Genomic DNA, 23,224 nt, shown 5'->3' with positions numbered 1-23,224 from the left:
TCAACTGCAAGATGCTATCCTATCAATATGGGCCAACATTTCTAAAGAATGCTTTCAGCACCTTGTTGAATCAATGCCACGTAGAATTAAGGCAGTTCTGAAGGCGAAAGGGGGTCAAACACAGTATTAGTATGGTGTTCCTAATAATCCTTTAGGTGAGTGTATATCTGTCTGTATAGAATTATTATGAAATATCTACACCTGGGATATATTGGATTGTTTCACAAAAATGAAAAAGACTTTCCACAAATACAAATGTTGCAGTTAACTGTTACAAAATGCAAATCCCCTGGCAGGATATTACTGCTGTTTTATAATTGGTTACACTCTGTGAAACCTTAAGAATAAATTAATGAGGGGGAAAACATTATAGCAATGGGCTATATTATGTGTATATTTGTCTACAGCGATTGAGTAACAAAACTAACAGCAGATCCCCTTTAGAAAACTTTTGATAGTTTATTCATACAAAAATATGCATTTGACTCAATTCAATTTACAAACCACACTTCCTTTGCAGTTGCATTTCGTACACCAATCTGTTTCCCAGTGATGTCTGCGATTATTAACATCCAGAAATTATTTTTGCACGAATAAACACTTTAATCATATAAAACACACACGCACACGCTCAGTCACAGGGTATAATATGGGTTGCGCAACTAACATCACAAGACACTGTCCGTGATGGTAATACAAGAGCAGGCTGAGTTCAGGATCCCAGCCAAACTGGAATAACCTTGAAGCCTGCAGCCTGTGGCAATTCATCTGTACTTATAGTATTGCACTGAGAAGAATCCATGTTGGCAAATCCATCAGTGGTTACAATGTATATTAACATGTGCTACACTTTAAATCTAACATGAATAATTAGAATGAGTTTCACAATCCCGTCCTTTCCGTTCGCATTGTACCTCGAAAACGTGCGGAGGCCCTGATTGGCTCCTTCTCCCGTCCATCTCCCATCCGCGGCAGCCCGAGTGATGTTTCCTCGTCTCCCATTGGAGGGCTTGTCATTCCCCGATGGCTGTATCGCCAGCCGCCATTGGTCCGCGCAAAACCTGCCATTCGCAAACCCCCTCTGTGCCCGCTGATTGGCCCAAACCCTTTTCTTCTCGCATTCTGATTGGTGAAAACGTTTTCCAAACCCGGCGTGCAGCTGCCGGACGGGGCTCGGTTATCACTCAAACGTGTGCGACACTTCCGCTTAGGCGAGATGTTTCTAATCTGACAGTGGCCGGCTGTAAATCTCTCTCTCGCTTTGCTATCAAGTATATAGCCTAGCTAAACCTTCTAGCTAGCATAAAAACAGGGATATGCTCTCCTGAAAAATAATATTGCACTGAAAGCACAGACTTAGAGTGCTTGTCCTGAGCTAAAATACCTTACCTTTGGAGTTCCAAGTTGATGAAAGTGTATTTATTATAAAAAGGTGGGTATGGCTGCTTCAGTTAGAACATTAATAAAGCTTTTGCTTCAGTAAATACTCTAGTAGACGGTTGGTTAGTGCATTATTATTATTTGCATTGTTATCCCTTTCCCTATATGTGTTGCTGTGCTCCGCCTGTGGTGCTGCTTAGTCAGGTTTTGCCATGTTTGCATGCTACGTAGTGTGCATTTCCTCTTCTACTTCCACGATATAAATGTAACTTAATTATATTGCCGATATGGGTCTTCTTTCGCTCTCTCTTAAGCATGGTCGGTATGTTTGTGTATCCGCCTAGTAGTTGTATGCGGAAGCCCGGCCACTATTATCCTAACGTAATATAAGGAAGTTGAAGAATATGGGATTTACGGTAAAAAAAAGGGGGCGCGGCAGGCTTCCCTTAGTTACGCGAGGGGGTTTAGTGCGAACCAACCAAGAATGTGTGACGTGGATTATTTATCTGCAAAAGGGGCCGAACTGGTATAAAACACGTCCGGGATTTTTCATCCCTGTAAAATATTCACACACAATTGTGCAAGAGGGGTGTCTCGTCCCTTTTCCCATTAAGATCCGCGATTGTGTCCATTTTAATTGGTTGTTTCCAGCGAGGACAAGTGGGAGGAGAGACGATGACCCTCGTTTAGAAGGATCTGTGTGTGTTTCTTTTTCTGATTTTTCTTTTAAAGGAAATGAGCAAGACCGGGCATTACCCTCTCATTCAATGACCACATCATTTCAATGTGTTTTTTCACGCTTTCTGACAGGACATTGGATGTTGAGTCGCTGAGGGCTGATTAGATGGCACTGTTTTTTTCTGCTCCGGAGTATATGAAGGTTGATTTTAGATGGTACCACGTTTATTTGTCTTAATGTCTCTTTAAATTGACTTCCACTCAAGCGGGGAAAAGAGATTCTCCTTATTATTATTTTTTTTTAATGTTATTTGTATTATTTTAATTTTTTCCAAGAAGATACATTGTAGCTTTCCAAAGAGTATTACACGTTACAGGATCTGTCACTATGTCGCGTTACGTTGAAGGTAAGTTAAGTTACTTTATCCTCACTGTAGCGGATTAAAGATCATTAATACCCAAAAGGAGAATGATATTATGCATTTAATAAGTAACACAGTTGCCTCAACATCCTATGTGTAAAACGAGTTCATTATGGACACTTTAAATAATGGAAGTTCATGTTATGCCTTCCAGGGAATGAAAATCCGTGGCTAACTGATTTATTATAGGGTGACTAGTATGTGATTATGGGGTTTTCTACCACTTAACCGACTGTGTTGCTAAGGCTTTGACCATGGTATTGATGATAGTTTCGTATTATTAATATTAGGTTAGCTTTGTGATTGTAAAGGCAAGGTCACAGAGTGTGAATCTGGAAAATACAAGGGTCGTTTTCTTGAATCAAACGCTTTAGAGGCAGCGTTTCATTTGTAAGGTAGCCAGCCCATCACTCCCTGTGTACGTGTTTCAATGTAATGCTACACCTCTCACTCACTGTAAGGTAATGGGGAGAAAAGAAAGCCCACATGGATCTTCAGTCCTGCTAAGACATTTGAGAAATCACACATGTTTGCACTGTCTGCCATTGCATTGCATTTTTACATGTACTTCATATTATGATTGCTGTGCTGGCATGCATCTTAATGTTGTTTTCTTTCTACACACAAAGGGGTCTTCTGAGCAGATGCTGAAGTGGAATTAAGCAGATGTTTACAATTATTTCTAGATTTTGAATGTATAGCATTGTGAATTGAACGGAGATCGATACACCCTGTACAGCTGTTTTGCCCCGGGAGATGGATGCAGTGTGTGTGACTAAAATGAAAAGCCAGACTATACTTCATGAGGAGAATTTGCAAACCACAAGTTAACGTTTTCTTTTTCACCTAGTGCTTACCACAAGCTCTGAAGGAGATGTACCACAGTCAGTTTTCTGTACACTTTACACTACATTCATTAGCTAAAAATAACTTTTTTTTTTTTTTTTTCTCACCGCTTCATTGCAGTTGCCCCAGAAGTGTTATTTTGGGTAGCAGAGTTCCAGAGTCCCTCAGGTGCTCAATTATCATTAACTGCTCCAGACTTTAGCCACCTCTGTGACAGCTGCATCATAATACACTTGAGTGTTGGTGTCAAATACTTCCTATTTTCTTGTATCTTATGATGCGTAGAATAATGAATTCTAAGAAACTGAACTGAGCTTTGAAAGTTTAAACTAGGATTTAGTAGGAAGATAAAATCTCTATCCCCCACACTTTACGTTTGTCTGTGTCCAGTGCCCCTGTCATAACGTGAATATCTGGTGTTACTTTATATATTGGCCGTTATTAAAAACTGCCCAGTATAATTCCCTATACCATGCTGTGAGCAAAACAATAACTTGTCTTGGCAACAGCAGTGTTTTCTGTGCTGCATTTAGCTACAGGTACTGAAGTGCAAAGGTCAGGTGATTTGCCAACATCTGCTTTGGGCTTTGCTTTCCTAGTTCTTATTCCTCTAACCATTTTTTAAACCTAAAACTTAAAGAAAGCCGAAGATCATGCATGCCTCCTGTAAAATCTGATTTAATGTTTGATCTTTTTAAAGACCTGAAATGAGATCATGCAGAAATTAGATCACAACACCTTTAAATTGTGAGGGGGAATTGTGATGGAGAAGTTCAGGGGGAAAGAGCTGCAAAATCTAAAATACAATGTTACATTGTTCATGGTGGTACATTGTAGTACTGTCAATACTTACTGTCTCCTTAGTGATGAAAACATCTGAAAAGGGGTAGAGCTGGGATTAAAATGAGATCATACAATTTGGCCAAGTCAGATGCTCATTTCTTTTTTTTTCTGCCATTGGAAATTGTGACCATACATTTACAACATGCTTGTATAATTTAAGTGATATAGTCACACCAAACATTAACCATGAAGTGATTTCTAATTTGACATTTTAAAGAAATTCCTTCTCTGAAAACTCTTCATACTTCCTCCTCCTCCTCCCTAATCATTTATATGCCAGATTTCCTTCTTAGTGATGGATACATTTTCTCATTTCCTTAGCAAGAAATTGTAATACTTTCTGAGCTGAAATGAAACCACTATGTCATTGCTCAATACGATACTCTATTCATAAAATGGTAATGGTGGGTGGGGCTTGTCCACCATAATAGAATATTGCAATGAGATGCCAGATTGCACAATAATCAGTGACTGATGTATGTGAGCATGTGCAGAATGTTGTAAAGATGGAAACTCCTGTCATACCTTTGGAAGAGGCCACTGTGTGGTGAAGGGTCATCTGTCCTCTATTGGTATTTCCCGGTTTCAGGTGACAACTCTGAAAAATTAAATGTTAAAGTTTATTCTGCATGACTCATTGACTCTGGACAATGGCTTCCTTCCCTCCCAGGTTTTACCAAGCGAGCTACCAACAGTGGGATGGCGCAGTTTGAAGAAGTGATCCGCCAGGAGCTGGAAGAATCCATGAAGAATGAGCTGGAGAAACTGCAGGCGACGGCAACCGGTGTCGAGGCAGAGGTGGGTGTAGCTCATAGGCTTATAAGAAGTCTGGATTACTGTTACTGTGCACAAAACATACATTTCTAGGCTTATTTTTGTGTAAGCACCTGAACATACTGCACAGTTCTGAAATGTCTCCCTTAAATAAGTGCAGTTTAGCTCGAGGAGGATTGCCCCCAGGGTCCACCTAGGCCCGGTTGTGTACTCAGGTGAACCTCTAAGCAGATCTGGAAAGCTACAGTCAGTCCACTAAAGCTCTTTATAGTGTGGCTGCTTGTAGCTGATGGTGATAAATGAGGTGTCAACTATGGTAGCGATTTCACAATGTGGACAGATATCCAATTAGTTCTGGGATGAGACTTCTCTGGCTTGGGTTTCTCCTGAACTGTCTCTCTCTTTCTAGGCTGCAGTTAAACCCCCCTGTCCCAGATATGAAGGTCACAGAGTCCCATCAAATCCACTTTATTTTAAAGGCTTGACAGAGGACCCATATGGTATTAATTGTGCTTGCTGGCTCTATGTCACTTAAGGAACTGACACATACTGTTCTCTCAGACCCAACTTCTGCTCTCCCAGTCTCAGAACAGAAAAACATGGATGGCAACAGTTGTCAAAGCACAGCCTGACCTTTAACCAAAACTGGTGTGTCTACTAACGTGTGTAACGTTTGTTATAATTAGAGCACGGTGTTAAGGAGAGAACGCATGTCTTGTGTACAAACAAATCACCTATTAGCAGAACTTTTACTTGTAACAGAATGGTGTAGGCTTAAGTTATTGCACATGGGTCACATGGGAATAATTCACGAGTGCAATAAAACCAGCTACTGAAAGTGGAAGTTCTCTAAGCAGCTGTGAGCACATTTAAAATCTTATTAAACTCTGGAAAGGGTTATTACAACTTTGAATCTAGTTGTTTTAATTGTATTTTGTAATGTCATTAAAGAAGGCAAAAATACACTCTTTGTAGAGTTGTAATGTATGTACTTTTCTTAGGTTACCAGGAAGGACTTTGAGGGCTTTAAGAAGTTGTTCCACAGATTTCTGCAGGAGAAAGGACCCTCTGTGGACTGGGGGAAGATTCAGAGACCCCCAGAGGATTCGGTGAGTTGGGATATTTTTCATATGCTTTTATTCCGGTTCATAATGATAAATCCCTGGTTCTTTCAATAAGCATTTGAGTACAGAATGAAAAGCTTTACTTATACTGTACTAGTATTGTTTTCCTTTCATGTAATTTTTACTTGCACATTGTGTAGCACTGCTCCAGAAGGGCTCAGACAAATGCATTTTAAAAGAAATGTGATTCCTTTCCAAAATTCCAAGGTTAGCCTGGAGTATAAAAGTAAATTAGACTGAATACCTGGAATATTAAAAGACAGTGATGACCAAACAATTAACACTCAGGGGTTAGTGGATCCGATATCGGAAACTGTGTCAGTCATGCTCTGGCAGCAGTGAAGATCTGGACCCTGTGGCTGGAACTGGCTGCTATATTTACATTCCACTCTGATGGAATACAGATTCGGCACTGAGGGGTGTTGATGTATTGGATCTGGCCCTTCGGTGGGGTTTTGTATTTCTCAATCACTGTACCCCCAACCCACTCAGTTCTGGGGTATACCCAAGCAGTCAATGTTGCTCTCACACTCGCATCCTGCCTTAAGCACTCCATACATGTTTCTTACTCAAGGTCATTCAGTGCTTTCCCATTTTTCCATTACATTTTTTCATTGGAAGTTGCATAAATTGAAAATTGTGTACTCAGTTCTGCTGGAGAGCTCAATTTGACATTTGTGGGACTGTCCTCATACTTGAGGTCATATAGCCTACATGTATTGAAATTCACCAGTTAAAACCTAAGCTAGATGCAAATATTTGGTCTTGAGGGTTTTTTGTATTCTGAACACAGCCTAAAGTAAGCTGGAGTGTAACTGCTGTTTGCAAAAGGGGATGCATGTGACAGCTACTGCCTAGTATTCAATGTTTCATTAATAAAGTGCAGTAGTATTCAGACAGAAGGCCTAGTGTTGGGTTTATTTTTTTATTTTTTTGAGGCCTGCACCCAGTTCCCTTTCATGATCCGGGCAAGCCCAGTATTCCTTTAACATTCAGAGATGGTTGGAGCTTTGGAAGTGTATGTGTGGGGGGTGGGGGATGGAAACTTAACACTTTTGTGGCCGGTCTGTGCTGATGAGGCCTGGACACACATCATAGAGGTGATGTAAAAAGAGTGACTGCCCGTGACATTTAAATGCCTTAGAAGTCCACCATGGCTGTAATATTTATATTTTTGGAAGGTTGCTCTATAAATAGTGCAACCTCTGTAGCATCCCACAATTCCCCTCTCCCTTTGAGTTGGCTGACATTTGCATTCTAATGAAACTTTAACAGGTCACTTCTCTCGGCGATTCTCATCTTGCTAGCTATTCTAGTGCCTCAGGACCTCAGGTTTTGTGGAGTCAGGGAATGCGTTCCTCTTTAATTGCTTTTGTGTGTGGGGCTAAATACTTTCTACTGTAAGTCTCATTGTATTGTGGTATCACTTTGAAATCCTGTAATTCATGTTATATCTGTATTTCATTTTTCCCTCTGACTCCTGAAGTAAAGTTTAGCATTGGCCATGACTAGGTTTTCTAGTGTCTCTCTCATGGCATATGTCAAGCTCTTGTAGTGTTTCACCGACTTAAAAATAAATTCTGATACCAGAGCTTCACACTGGTACAGAATGACATGCTTTAAAAGAAAAGATCTGTTTCAAAGCAAGGACAATGGCATTTTGATGTGGTTCGGCTTCAGTTTCCTGTGGGATATCAATGTTTGATTGTTTGGTTTTTCAATGAAAAATGCATCTCCAAGGGCAAACCCAGAACTTTACATCGAGTATTTTAAGTGCAGACAAAGAACTGTCCAATGCTCTGTGCTTTTCAAATAAAACCAGTTAGACCTGATTTGCATGGCAGAGGTTTACAGATATCATCAATACCAGAGAAATGTGCTTCATTGGGGCAGAGTGTCATAGTTGCTCATTTGGACTTACTGCTGTGGTTATTAATATCTTCTTTAAGGGTTTATTGCACAGGTCAATAAACTAGAGATTAGCTTCACTGAGCAGCTTCCTGGGTAACAATGGATTTGATGTTCATTACCTTATGTGTCAACAAAGAGGATTATTCAATATCCCTATTTTCTAGCATCTTATACATATTTAAACATAATGTTGAATCAAAGACACATGCAAGAGTTATGCACTTACCAGGAAAGATGACATTTCCATGCAAAAAAAAAAAAAGTAATTTACTTTACATGATATTTACTTTCCCATCATGTTTGTACAGCTTAGGTAAGATGATGGTGATCAGGGAGGAAACAAATGGGGGGGGGGGGGGGAATGGCTGGGAAATGTGTGAAACTCATCTAGCAATAGAGTGACAGAAGTCGTGCTCTGTCCTGATCAGAATTTGACTGCAGTCACCAGCTTAATGGCAGCTTCATCTCCTGCTGTTTATTTAGGTCTGTGCTCTCCGTTATCTTTGTTTTGACAGTATTCCTCCCTGCTTTGAGCTTCTCCCGGTCTTTTAATGTCCATCACTGGCCTGTGTTAGTGTCTCGGGCTGAGGCAGGCTGTGCGGGGCCCGGGGTGAATTACACACAGACAGTTCGACAGGAAATCTCGGGGCTTGTCGAGGAAATGGTCTGCATCTCTCCTGCAGACTGTTTTTCTGCAGCTGGAACAAATGAGTGGTGCGTAACTTCCCCTGAGACAGAGCAGAAACGGGCATGCGGAAATATATGCAAGAAAACAGATTGAACTTCTTTACGTTTCCTCACTTCTGCAGGTTTAAGTATACCTTGCTCACACAGCCCCTATGTTCCTGTTTTTCTTCTTTCTTATTGGATGATTTGGGATTCTGACGGCCCTACTTTTGTGCGTAAAAGGTTTGCAGCTGACCTATTTTGTCTTTATAATCCTTCCTCCTGCCCTTTCATTCTCACTGATTTGTGGGCACGGTTTAAAAAGACTGACTGTGGTGTTCTTCTCTCCCACTGCCAGTGTTTGTCAGACATTTGTGTGAGACGACTATTCTGTAGCTTCCCAATTGCTAGCCTGTTTCTTATACTAATTCCTTGTACATTTATGGGTATCATATGAAATCAATTACTTTCTTTATTCTGGGTGACTATGGTTTGGAGATGGGAGCTGGTGTTAATAATAATGAGCCATATTAAAACAGGAAGAGAACAGAAATTGCTGAGAATCATGTCTGTGGAGGATTAAGTCTGTTATTAATTTACTTGCTTTAAAGTAGCAATTTGTGATTATTTGTTGTATATAAAATGTTCACTATCCACCCACATGGGGCTGGACTGCTCAGGGTCCTCTAGTTTCTGCACAGACTCCTTTCTTAAAGGAGTCTTGGAAGTTCAGAGTGTCTTGGATGACTTTATCTTTCCCGCTATGGTTTGCAGACTTTTGCCCAGCCGACCATGTTTTTGTAATTGTGGCTTATGAGTTATCTATTTTCCCTATTGTTTTAACATAGTTAGGTCTATAAATATTTGGACAGTGACACAATTGTCATCATTTTGGCTCTGTATGCCACTACAATTGATTTGAAAGGAAACAAAAGGGAAATGTTCTTTTAAGAGTAGGCTTTCATCTTTAATTTGAGGGTAGTTACATCCAAATTGGGTGAACGTGTAGGAATTACACCCGTGTGGTCCCCCCAATTTTAGGGGCTCAAACGTATTTGGACAAACTGACATAATCATGAATTAAATTGTGAGTTTCAATACTTGGTTGCAAATCCTTTGCAGTCAATGGCTGCCTGAAGTCTGAAACCCATAGACATCACCAGATGCTGGGTTTCTTCCCTGGTGATGCTCTGCCAGGGCTGCACTGCAGCTGTCTTAATTCCTGCTTGTTCTTGGGGTGTTTTGTCTTCAGTTTTACCTTCAGCAAGAGAAATGCTGCTCAGTTAGATTCAGGTCAGGTGATTGACTTGGCCATTGCAGAACATTCCACTTCTTCACCTTAAAGTCTTGGGTTGCTTTCGCATTATGCTTCATGTCATTGTCCATCTGCACCGTGAAGTGCCGTCCAGTGAGTTTTTAAGCATTTGGCTGAATCTGAACAGATAATATAGCCCTAAACACTTCATCAATAAATACAAGGGTATCAGTTCCCTTGGCAGCCATACATGCCCATACCACAACATGCTTCATGATGAGGTGGTATGCTTCAGATCATGAGCAGTTCCTTCCCTTCTCCATACTCTTCTCTTCCCATCATTCTGGTAGAAGTTGATATTTGTCTCATCTGTCCATAGGATGTTGTTCCAGAACTGTACAGGTTCTTTAGATGTTTTTGGCAAACTCTAATCTGGTCTTCTTTTTTCCTGTTTACATCTTGTGGTAAAGTCTTCTCTTGATTGTCGACTTTTACGCCTACCTCCTGGAGGGTGTTCTTGATCTGGCCGACTGTTATGAAGGGGGTTTTCTTCACCAGGAAAATAATTCTTCTGTCATCCACCACAATATGCATGGTCTTCCGTGCCTTTTGGTGTTCCTGAGCTAACCAGTGTGTTCTTTCTTTTTAAGTGAGCGAGTGTACCAAACAGTTGATTTTGGCCACACCTAATGTTTTTGCTATCTCTCTGATTGGTTTGTTTTGATTTTTTATTATTATTTTTATTTCTTGGCAGACGCCCTTATCCAGGGCGACTTACAACAAACTGATGGCAAAACGCCTCAAGATCAAGCAGGAACTAAAGACAGCTGCAGTGCAGCCCTGGCAGAGCATCACCAGGGAAGAAACCCAGCATCTGGTGATGTCTATGGGTTCCAGAACTCAGGCAGTCATTGACTGCAAAGGATTTGCCACCAAGTATTGAAACTCACAATTTAATTCATGATTGTTAGTTCGTCCAAATACTTTTGAGCCCCAGAAATTGGGGGGACCACATATGAAAATGGGTGTAATTCCTACACCGTTCACCCAATTTGGATGTAACTACTCAAATTAAAGATGAAAGCCTACTCTTATAACATCTGGATTGTTTCCTTTCAAATCAATCGTGGTGGCATACAGAGCCAAAATTATGACAATTGTCACTGTCCAAATATTTATGTACCTAACTTTACTTTTGGTGTGATAACAGACTACTTGGTTTTACTGATTTTAAATGTGTGCTACCACATCTACTTTCCTACATAAATTGCTCTGCTGTGTACAGTCTTTTGTTATATTGGCACACACAGGTGCATTCACTGAAATATTTTACACCACATTCCTAAAATTAGACCTTGCAAACCTTGAGGCCAAAGCATCACTTTGCAAACATACAGAATTTCATTTTTCTTGACTTACTGCTTTAACTTGTTTATCGATGGGTTTCTTTTTTCGTTTGCCCTCCGGTGATCCACCAAAGAGGAAAGACAAAAAGGAAAGGGAACTATTATATGTTGCAAACAAAACCGTATCTCGGAAATGGTATTACTTAAAATAGAAGATGTGTGAAGGACTTAAAAAATATGTCGGCTGTAGCCTGCTCATATTTGTGTGAATAACAAAAATTGAAAGAATGAGAGTTAAACTAAAAAAGCAGGCAGGGACATACAACAAGAACAAGGATATAAAGTAGCTTCACTCTCAGAAGCAAATGGATTTGATATTAGAAATTGTTGCTTATATATTGATGGGAGAGATTGGAATGTGTCGCTGGGTTCCAATAGAGCAGCTTCCTTTTTTACTTACTCATGAAATCAGATAATTGTTTTGGAGCTATCACGTACTTTTTAAATATTTTGTCTCCAGGGGATAACTGTGAAGTGTTTGCTGTATAGGAGAATTCTTACATGCCCATAGGTTCAGGAAAATCTTGGTGCTTGGAGTTAGGCATTAAATACTGTGATTTGAATGATTTTGCTTAACCTTTTCTGAATATCAGTGAGACACTTCCTAGCCATTTAGTGAATGCATATTTAATTTCTGGATGATGAAACCGGGAAAAGTGACTTTCATATACATTATCCAGCAATTACACAGAGCGAGAGAGTTGTTGGGAATGAAAAAAAAACATTGACCTTCTTTGCTGGGATGTGCGAACCTCAGGCAATGGCAGCTCTAGAGTTAATGTGCTGAAAAAGAGCAGCAGGCCGTGGAGGCAGTCTTTTCACTCTGCATTGCCAGTTCTGCAGAGCGAGCACTGGTCCCGGGCCGCGTGGGCCCCTGTGCGGCGGGGCAGTGCTCTCGCCGGGTACCTGAGCGCACACAGGCTCATTGTTAAAGGGCAGGCGCGGGGCCTTGGGGGCCGCTCACAAAATTAATCCCCCTGGCCGTGCAGGAAGCGAGAGGCATGCGGCTGGAAACCAAATGAGGCCTTTCTTTCCCCAGTCTGCACGATGTGAACCGGGGAGCTGCACTGTGAATCAGGCACGGGGCGGCCGAGGCAGAATCTATAATTAACTATGTCTTTTTGTCCTCTGCGTCAGACATTCTCCTCCATAGGCTGACTGTGTACAGATGAAAACCTTGTGCTCTTTAAGCAGAAGGATCTTTTTTTATTTTTTATTTTTTTATATATATATATATATATATATATATATATATATATATATATATATATATATATATATATATATATATATATATATATATATATATATATATATGTCCTTTCCAATCACATTGTTGCATAGTCACTCATGGTATTTTAATGTTAATGTAATATGTGAACAAGCAGAGCTTTTAACTGACATTTTGAACACTAATTCTTCTAGAATGGAAAAGGAAAATGTTTTCGTTTTTATTCTGGGGATGCTTGCTTTTTCTTCTGGCACCGAGCACTTTGTGAAATGACATTTTAAATGCATAATTGGAAATGTACTAATGCAGCACAGCTACGGGAAGGTAGGCCCCGAACAGTAATTTCCTCTTTTAACATTATTAAAATATATATTTTAACCTTCTAATTCAAGCTAATTACGTCACTGTCGCCCTTTACTGTCCTTCTTCTTTTTGTTAAATGTCCTGATGTTACAGAATGAAAATGCTACTTTCAATCTGATTTATGAAAATCAGATCATTTCCAGTGAAACAATAAATAGGTTTGAAATAATTTCCTAAATTGCAAATGAATAAAATAAAATGACACATGAATGAATGATTAACTAGTTCATTAGGTGGTATTTGGGAAATAACTGAATGCTCTTGGTTAGTGACTACAGGTCTTGAAGAAATACAATTAATTATTCTATTAGTTAATAATTCTGTAGAGAAGGTGATGGTAGTATAGCTGTAACATCTGAGATTATTTGTACTTTCATTGCCAGCCTTTCCTGACATACCATTTTTAATAACACGGACACACGTCAGAAAGTTCAGAATGTCTGTCGTATGACCAAACCCTTTTCTATTTGCAGAAAAAATTATCTTAATCAGGACTACAGTCATATTTTAAAAGTTTCCAGAGAAATGGGACTTCAGAGCATAATAATTAATAATGTTAAGCAGAACTTCATGCTACATTGTGAGGAAATGCACAATAGCAGCATTAAAATAAGCCAGGTTGATCCCAACAATAATAGGTTTACCTGCTTTTTTTTTTTTCTTGTCTAAACCCATTGACTCTTTAATCAAAAAAGTGGATTAGTAATTATGAATGCTGAACTAATTGAAATGCGCACAAGCCTTATTTCTTAGTGTTCCTCCCTGACTACTCGCTTTGAATAGCACAGTGTGCAGGAAATATAAGCTGACACAGTGCATGTAGCACACAGTGGGGATTACTGGAAATGAGTCTTGTAGTGTAGATGCAAAGTAAAGAAATCCTCTTCAGCTGTGGACGCTGGCTGAATGCTTTGCTTGTACTGAACAGCAGGCAGGGAAGCTAAATGGAGGAGCAGGGAAAACTGCGCTGGTCTTCTGTTCTTGAAAAACGTGCACAGCCAGTCTTGCCATCAAATATATGCACTACGAACAGCAGTTTAGGCCCCTAGCTTAACCACAGACATTTTATAAATGGTTATCGGTCCACATCCATGTTCTAGGAGTATCTTTTGTCAAACCACTTTATTTTTATTGTGGCAATATAGTGTACACAAGTCAGCCACGCAGTTGACCTTTGGCAGCGGGCTTTTGTAATTACTTATTTCTCGACATCATGAAAGTGGTGGTCATTGAATGCCTTTAAACAATACCCGCCATTAGAAGCAGTAAAAAGTTACGAGGACTGGCTCCTAACCCGTCCCCCTCTAATTTCATGGTGCTCTCAATTTCACCTTGCCCACGTGCCCTCACCTGGATGGAAACACAAGCTGCAGAACCTCTTAATGATCATACTGTAGAGAAGCACAGGTTTCAGGACAGAATATTACAGATTTTATCCGCCCAGGTGTTGGGCAGATCAAGCCCACGGTAAACAAATACGAATTTCGAATGAATGACATTACTGTATGATTTCCCTTCCTGTATACGCACTTTAGTAAGCATAGTGGAGATGCTGTCTGGCTAGGGGAGACGGGGGCAGTGTGCTTGAATAATCTGGAAGTTGTTTCAATGTGGAGAGTCAGTCCTTCCTGTCGTCTATGTAAGTGCTGTAGTTTTAAAGTTTGGGAGTAGCCACTTACTCTTTGGGATCGAACCAAACCAACACCCTGAACTCAATACTTAATTTCACTCAGGACTGATTCCCCTTCTACAGTTATCTTTTCTTCACCCCTTTCTCTGGGAAAATAGAAAAAGTAATAGAGATGAGAGTATAATAAAGAAAAATCAAGATGGATAACCTGAATTGTTGTTTTCAGTTTCAATTATAGAAAAATGCTATTGTCTGATGTTTTTGTTTGTGATGTTTTGAATTTTGAAGTGACACTAAATCTAAAATGGATGCAAATCCTGAAATGTCTGCATGTACATTCTTTACATTTCAGGAAGAGTTTTCTATTATATTGTAATTACTTGTGTTGTTAAGAAGATGGTAGGTGTAGAGATGTAAAATCCTCAAGTGGGTGTGCCTCAGCAGTTTCGCTATGACGCCCCAGCCCTGATGACGTGATCTCATACAATGTTAAGGCGTGTTTCTTTCTGAAAATGTTTGGGTGTCTGTATTGTTAAACACTCTAAGGATAGAATAATGCTTCGAGGATGGTGACATTTAAAGAGTAATCTCTTGGATGCCATCAGAGAAGTACTGGAAATGTGATGTTGGGTATGCTGACAAGATTTGGGCTACACACTGTTGCATGTGTTAAAATGTACATTTACTCGGAACACTATCTGGCCTAGTTATTCACACCTACTTGTACTTCTGAGATGTATAACCATACGTGTGACACCACAAATACTATGGAATGCATTTGCTTTGTGGTCTATGAATCACCATTTCTGTGAAGTCCCTCAATTGGTTCAGATGCACAGATTCCCATTACAGGAAGTTGAACCCACAGAGTTTGTGTTGTGTAATAGTTGTCCATCACATTGCCTTTGTTGTGGTGAGCAGAAAGCAAAGCCAAGACCAATTTTCTGCGTTTACAGAAATCCAGTCTTTTGGCCATGACGAACCTCTTGAGAAGTTGTTGAATCAATGTCCAAATAGTGTCATTGCGATGTCTGTACTTTTTATGTGCTTTTTGCTGTGGACTGATCAAATGTACAAAATAAATCCTACCCATTTTAAAAGATTTTCTTAATAATGGACTGATTACTGTTGGCAGCCACACAACATGCTTCAGTATAAGTAGGATTATGATAATCCATCATTCCTAACCTTCAATGTCAGTGTTTTCCGATAATGAAAGAAACCTGGTAGTTTCATATTTGCTATAATCAAGAAAAGAAAAAAACTTACATTTTTCTATCGGCTTACAAAACATGTGGAAAAACAGGAAAGGCTGAAACATATTTCTTCCACTTCCTGGAATTAGATGGTACCTAGTGTCCTGGGTTTAGATCAGTGTAATGATGCCTGGTGCTTTGCGAATACAGCCCCAGCTATTATTCTGTTGGAGTTTGAAGGATTGCCTAGGCTGCTCTGACCGTTGGCTCTTTCCCCGACCTCTGAATACAGATCCAGCCCTATGACAAGATCAAGTCCAAGGGGCTTCCGGACAACATCGCCTCCGTGCTGAACAAGCTGGTGGTGGTGAAGCTCAATGGAGGCCTGGGGACCAGCATGGGCTGCAAGGGTCCCAAGAGTCTGATCAGCGTGAGGAACGAGAACACCTTCCTGGATCTCACCGTGCAGCAGATTGAGGTAACGCAGGGAAACTCGTCGCAAGTGGGTCACGATTGGCTGGCATTGGGTGTTTGTGGCGAGGGTTGTGTGAGTCGAAAGGACCAGAGTGATTGTGAGGGTCCAGTTCAGCCTTGCTGGCTGATAGGCAAGACACAACAGACACTTCATGGTTGCAGCACACTAACTTTCCCCATTTCTGGGTGAAAATTACAACCATATGCAAGTTTTTTTTTTTTTTTCCTTGTACCGTTTATAAAGTTAAAATTCAGGCATACACATAAGTACACAAGTACTGTATTTTCAATATTTGACATCTAGTCAACCTTTTCCTCCCCAACTCTCTACTGAAAGCGCAGTGGTTTTTCAGTTCCTGTGTGAGTTGAGTTGAGTTCTAGCTGCTGAGAAACAATATCCAGTCTGTTTGGAGGCTAGGTGTGGACGTTTTGGCCAATATGAGACACCAGTTGTAATACACTAGTCCCAGTGTCTCTTATTATTGCACTAAGACTCATATTAATCATCGTCTTCTAGGCAGATTTACCTCTTAAATTATCCTTTCCTTTTCCCCAATAAATAAAAATACCATACCTACTATAAACCTTAAGTTAAGAAGAGCACCTTTATTGATGTATAATAAAATTAAACCCTTACATTAGTGATGCAGCATTCTCCCCAAGCTTTTCATCATTTTAAAAACATAACTGTTTGAAGCAGTTTCTAAATCCGCATTGACTGTTGTATGCTTTGTGATGAATTATAGTTGGCAAAAGTGTAAAGATGTGTTGTTTCCCCCCCACCAGCACTTAAACAAAACCTACAATGCAGACGTGCCCTTGGTTTTGATGAACTCTTTCAACACAGATGAGGACACCAAGAAGATCTTACAGAAATATACGCACTGTCGGGTGAAGATCCACACCTTCAACCAAAGCAGGTAACGCTTCATGAATTGCCCCCCAGTGGCTCGGCACAGTGCAGCCCAAATGACAAACGTGACCATTCATTTTAATATTAATGTTAATTAATTCCATTATAGATGGATAGTGTTTTTCGGTTTTGCTGTTAGTAGGTCTGTATCAAAGTGAAACTAAACCCTAAACAAATGTGGTGTGGTTTACAAAGCACTCCGATAATTATTCCCCTTCAGATATGGATTGTAGTGTATTTCCACCACCTCCTGTAGTTTCAAAGTCCATTGCAAGAGGTACATTCCCATTCCAGCCTTTGCTTAATCGATTTCGTTTTTAACCTCCCCCGCCCCCCTCGAAAGTCAATAAGACTTCATAGCATAACATATTTCCTGCTCTGAATCTCTCTCAAGGTCTAACTGTTGGCAGGCTTTTTTTGGTTATCTAAGAATACAATAGTCCAGAATCAATTTAATATTTCATGCCTCAGGGGCGAAGCATGAATGATTTAGTTATGCTTTGGTTAATTGTCACGAGTATCTAGTTTAAGTATCTGCACGCTGCCTTCACGTTCAATCCAAATAAAAGATTAGACTGTCTTAATCTCTCGCTGTCTGCTGCGTTAGCCTTTTGAAGCATGTCGGAGCCTTAATCTTCAAACAGCCAAGGTCCTTGTGTCTCACACTCCTGACTCCTGTATCAATATATTGGAAAAGGAAATGCATTATTATTGCAATGCGTCTAAGAGCCTGCGAATCAATACTCGGCAGTTTTCCAGATCTTATACATTTCCTTCAAATGTACAGTATTGACCCGTGGTGGAAATTTAGAATATGAACCATCTTAAAGATGAATGAGCTCTCTGTGATTAATGAGAGCATTCATATTTTATGAGTTACAAAGAGGAATATAGCATGATGTTTACATGTAAGTTCTTTAACCTTTGGGTAATTAAATAAATACGCTATATACATAAACACATGGAAATAACGATGATAAAACTGATTTAGATGCAATGAAGAGATGTCACAGCAGTAAACAGGGGGAAAAGACAGTCATTCAGCACACATGCAGATTATTGATGCATGTAAAAAAAGTATTAGTCCATAATTAGTCTTACAAATGGAAGAATACCTTTTGGGGAAGAGATGCATTTTCCCCAAAGCAGCGCACGATTAACAGATGTGATGCGTCAGAAAAGCTGCATCACGACCCCACTTGATTGTCACATTCTCAATTCTAGCTACTGAATAAGCCAGTATAGTTCAGCCTTAACTAATACCGTTACAGGGTGTTTACACTGAATTCAAGACCTGTGAGAATCAGCTGTGTGTCATCAGCTTTATCTGAGCTCCGATGACGCGGCCTGTTGCTGTCTTGATTGGGAGAACCTGCCAGACACTGCCTTTGAAGTCTGCGCTTAGTAATTGGGTTGTGTAATCATCTTACCAACTCTACCTGCTCTCCTGCCTCAGATTCCTCGCTGCCAATAATTCCCCAGATTGTCTACGAGCCAGAAAACGTCATTCTGGAGATAAACTGAAAATCTTCTAGTTTACTCTATTATTCCATTTAAATGCTGCCATTTACTGCTTAACTATATCGAGCACTAATGGCTTTCTAACACACTTTGCAAACCTGACCTATATCAACCTTTATTGATCCACTGCTGGATGAAGGCCTCCAAGATATTTCCACTAGTTTGGGGGGAAGGAATGATTTTATTTCTCCTCTTCCCTAGATATCCTCGGATAAACAAGGAATCCCTCCTTCCGGTCGCACCGGATGTGTCCAAGACAGGAGAGAACGCCGATGCCTGGTATCCCCCTGGCCACGGTGACGTGTACGCCAGCTTCTACAACTCGGGGCTGCTGGACCACTTGATAGCGGAAGGGAAGGAGTATTTATTTGTGTCCAACATCGATAACCTGGGAGCCACTGTGGACCTGTACATCCTCAACCACCTGATGAGCCAGCCCAACGGCAAACGCTGCGAGTTCGTCATGGAGGTCACGGACAAGACCAGGGCCGACGTCAAGGTGAGCAGGAGGGCAGTGCGGAAAAAGGGCCGCCAGCCTGTGTGTGTGACCAGCAGTGGCCGTTTTTGATAACCATATATGTCCTAAACATTGTGTGTGTATCTGTTGGCCTCTTTGTATGTAATGCTATTAGTGCAAAGTGGAAGATGTTATGTGGATGTTTCCTGACAAGTAATCCCACATTTTAAGTACTAATGATAGAAGTAAACATAATGGGCACAACAAGTCCAATAATGTAACCCTTTAGAGGCCTGGGCATCCATATGCATTTGTTGGCATCAGTCAAGCAGCAGTCCTTACCTGAGATGAGTGGCAATAATTGGGTTTAATGACTCGAGTTGGCACCAGTTTGCTCCATCCCTGTCCGCGTGTTGGTGGTGGTGCCGGTTGCCTGCTTTCAGAGAGAGTAGCTGTGTGGCTCTGTCTGCAGGGTGGCACTCTGACGCAGTACGGGGGCAAGCTGAGACTCCTGGAGATTGCTCAGGTACCCAAGGCACATGTGGATGAGTTCAAGTCGGTCTCCAAATTCAAGATCTTCAACACCAACAACCTGTGGATCTCACTGCCGGCCATCAAGAGGCTACAGGAGCAGAACGCCATCGACATGGAGATTATTGTGAACCCCAAGGTGAGTCGGGCCTGGCTGCACAACAACAAACATACGCATTTCTCACTGTACTATTACACTTGGATTGCACATGTTTGTTGCAGATTTTAGTTTGATTATAAAGTATTGTGTGCTTCTAAGGCAGTGGATTTTGAACTTAAAGGGTGAATCGGTCACTGTAAAGAGCTTCAGGGAAAGGGGACACCTTTGTGAGCATATATATTATATTAAATGATGATCGTTTAGTGCGGCGCTGCATATTCTACATCTGTAGCTCACTCCCCTTGAGGTGTGGGAGGGTAAACACAGCAGGCTCTCCGGTGAAGCCCAGGGGACTGTCTCTCTCTTTGTTTTGTGGCACTCTGGGGAGGGGAAACATGCATTTGCTAGTTACAGCACATTAAGCAGAACCGAAACACGGCGCAAGACAAAGAACATCAGGATAAATAAATAATGATTTACCTCTTGCAAATGACTGCATCCTGAGTTAGTTCAGCCTGTTTTCTTGGATTCCTTGGAGCCATTGCTCTCATTTGTATCGGTAAACCAGCATTTTACGTCTGTTCGGTGGGGCTGCTGATCTGACGGTGAGAGAGGACTCCTCTTGTAAACGATTACTGGCAACATCAGAGCCCGTTTATGGATTAGAAAGCAGACTATTGTACACAGCCATTGTAGAGCATTTTCTAATATTTAATTTTGCATCGTTTTCTTCCTTCCAGACTCTGGACGGGGGGCTGAATGTGATCCAGCTGGAGACAGCGGTGGGGGCGGCCATTAAGAGTTTCGACAACGCGCTTGGCATCAACGTCCCCAGGAGCCGCTTCCTGCCGGTCAAGACGACCTCTGACCTCCTGCTGGTGATGTCCAACCTGTACAGCCTGAACGCAGGCTCCCTGACCATGAGCGAGAAGAGGGAGTTCCCCACCGTGCCGCTGGTCAAACTGGGCAGCTCCTTCACCAAGGTCAGGGGCCACACAGACTTCAAAACTACCAGGACTTGAGATCTGAGGTGGCTTCTCTCCGATTAGTGACCTGGATTGTGGGCAGCTGTAATTCACACAAAATTAAAAAGCAAATAGTCTTAACTGAAACCACCTATTTGTTTAATGTAATCGACACTGAAACACCATGTTTTATAGGGAGTGCGGTTTATATAATTGCCTCCTTTTTTCACCTTGCCTCAGAGTTGCCTGCGCTACTGGAATGAGTGACAGGAGAGAATGGACCTTTTTAGAGTAAAAGCAATTTAAAGTCCATGAAATAATACAGGCTAAAGCTTTCTAAACTCCCTGGTGTATGTCTCCTCTTCCAACATTATCAGCTACTGCAGCAGTAGTTGTTTAACCTGCCCGTAGTCAAGTTTATCAACCCTTCTGTTGTCTGTGTGTTTTGATTTGAAATATGGTCGCCTACAGTTCAGATCTGCCAGATCTCTCTCTCTTCCTCCTTCCTGCTCCACGGTGCTTGGCAGACCAGTTCTGCTTCATTTGTTTGTTGGCGACTTTCCCTGTAGATGTAAAGAGTATTCATCCTGTTCATCAGGATCTAAATGAAGAGTAATTCGGTGCGGTTTGCTTGTGTACACCACAGGCATATATATGTAGATGAGCATACACTGGCATTGTTTTAAACGTGCTTTATTCTGTCGTTATTAGGTTCAAGACTATTTGATGAGGTTCGAGAGTATACCAGACATGCTCGAGCTGGATCACCTGACCGTGTCTGGAGACGTGACCTTTGGGAAGAACGTTGGTCTTAAGGTAAGCCCCGGGCGCGGGAGAGAAGGGGTTGTCAGGGAAAATGGAAAAAAAAGTTCTCCAGCAGTCAGCGTATCGACAGGAGTGTGTGTGGGCCAGTCACGTCACGGGAGCTGCTGGAGAGACTGGTGTAGAAATGTATACTGTGACAGAGCCTACGCCGGCTCGTTAACAGCCAAGCTCATTAACGTCAATCATTCTTCATTGTATGAGTAAGATGCCATGAAAAATACATGCTAACAAGGCTGAAGATGATCAGGTCCATCTCCTCAGCTTTTAAAACGATACAGATCCCCTCTCTCTCCACACACACACACCCACTCCCTACTCTTATTCTGGTTTTACACTTCACATCTGAGCAATACTTAACAATTCAATAAGATGTTGGATCATTCACATCCCTTTGCAGGCCTACATTGCTGGCATTGATAAGCACTTACTAAATCTAAAGGGACACAGAGAGAGTCAAAACCAGTTACTTCAAATCTTGTGCCCTTAATAAAGAATGCTTGTAGCTCTTCATCGTATTGCGTTGAGGCCGCTCTCCACCGCAATCGGAAGCTTGTTTACTGAAATTACAAGAGCTGCTCGGTTCAGAAAGTGGGTGGCAGACATGGCTGACTTTGTAATGAGCTCTGTGCGTTTTCATTGCACACAGTGAGCTTCCCCGCTTATTACATCAAAGAGGAGCTGACAGCATTTAAATTGTAAGATGATAACCTTTTAATGTAGTCTGCAGAAAGTATTCATCACGGAAAAATACTTTTGCATTGCTAGGACTGAACAGGTTAGAAGGAATGTGTGTTTATACATTTATTTTTCTTTTTACAAATTGTCCTACTACTCTATTCTGCTTTTTGGGGATTCTTTACAATTACGAGCTCCAGCTCATTACATTCAGACATGATCTAATCTCTCTTTCAGGGAACAGTGATTATTATTGCAAATCACGGAGACCGGATCGACATACCTGCCGGAGCTGTGCTGGAGAACAAGATCGTGTCTGGCAACCTGCGCATCCTCGACCACTGAAGGCGTTATTAATCTAGAATTTCAGCACCATTATGAAGAGACTTTTTAGTATTCACCCCGGGTTGTTACAGAACAAGAGCCTTCTTGATTTATTTTTCCCACTTCGCTGTTATGAAACCCGTTCATACATCACGTGCAGTACAAGCAGTCTGTCGTCCACTGTTCTTTTAGAGAGTGTGCTGTGTATTGAGTGTTAAAATCCCATACAATTCTTGAATGTATCATATCTGAAGTATGTAGACTGCAATTTGTTGTTGGAAAGCAATAATTGTTCTTGAAAGGGTTCCAGCTGAGAAGTCTGAATTCTAGCTCGGTCACTGACTGTAATAAAGTGCAATATGGATTAAATGTGTGGCCTCAAGTCATATACCTTTGAATGAAAGGAAATGCTGTATTTAGCACAGTATTAAATGTCCAGACTGAAATATCTTGGTTTGCCATTAATAACACTTAAGACAGCTTGTGTATTACACTGTGAATGAAATCCAATAACAGTACTGGACCCAGTCAAAAGGATATCTATTAAATTCAATTTATATTTGGACAATATCAAGTCAAAATGAATTCTTCACTGACAAGAGCATTGAGGTCAAATAGTGCAGTGCCATTGCTCTGCTCTTGGCAAACAAAATAACAAAAAGCCTTCACCCAGGCAACTGCCAGGAAATAGAGGGGGGAAGTACATTAGTAAAG

At 41.0% G+C, this 23,224-nt stretch overlaps 1 protein-coding gene across 3 annotated transcripts; it reads left to right on the top strand.

Moving 5' to 3' along the window:
- The first annotated feature begins 1,172 nt into the window (after nt 1-1,172).
- On the top strand, nt 1,173-22,879 carry ugp2b (UDP-glucose pyrophosphorylase 2b). Of its 3 annotated transcripts, XM_066697053.1 has the most exons (11): nt 1,942-2,465; nt 3,447-3,494; nt 4,840-4,967; nt 5,945-6,052; nt 16,018-16,203; nt 16,986-17,119; nt 18,835-19,132; nt 19,563-19,760; nt 20,462-20,704; nt 21,398-21,502; nt 22,424-22,879. In XM_066697053.1, the coding sequence occupies exons 1-11, from the start codon at nt 2,447-2,449 to the stop codon at nt 22,529-22,531; spliced, it is 1,575 nt and encodes a 524-aa protein (XP_066553150.1). In that variant the 5' UTR covers nt 1,942-2,446; the 3' UTR covers nt 22,532-22,879. The 3 variants fall into 3 exon arrangements, with proteins under 3 accessions (XP_066553152.1, XP_066553150.1, XP_066553151.1); XM_066697055.1 differs by lacking the exons at nt 1,942-2,465; nt 3,447-3,494 and adding an exon at nt 1,173-1,432; XM_066697054.1 differs by lacking the exon at nt 3,447-3,494 and having other exon boundaries at nt 1,943-2,465.
- Nucleotides 22,880-23,224: the final 345 nt, after the last annotated feature.

This window comes from Amia ocellicauda, chromosome 23 (assembly GCF_036373705.1).
Source record: "Amia ocellicauda isolate fAmiCal2 chromosome 23, fAmiCal2.hap1, whole genome shotgun sequence".
In the NCBI taxonomy this organism is placed as follows: Eukaryota; Metazoa; Chordata; class Actinopteri; order Amiiformes; family Amiidae; genus Amia; species Amia ocellicauda.
Note: the sequence above shows the minus strand (reverse complement) of the source record. Positions and strands in the feature narration are given on the sequence as shown.

What these genes read in the sequence shown, in the direction of transcription:
- ugp2b (XM_066697053.1), top strand. An exon ending in AGACCAGGGCCGACGTCAAG is followed by an intron (nt 19,133 to 19,562) that starts GTGAGCAGGAGG and finishes CTCTGTCTGCAG; the next exon opens with GGTGGCACTCTGACGCAGTA. An exon ending in TGGGCAGCTCCTTCACCAAG is followed by an intron (nt 20,705 to 21,397) that starts GTCAGGGGCCAC and finishes TGTCGTTATTAG; the next exon opens with GTTCAAGACTATTTGATGAG.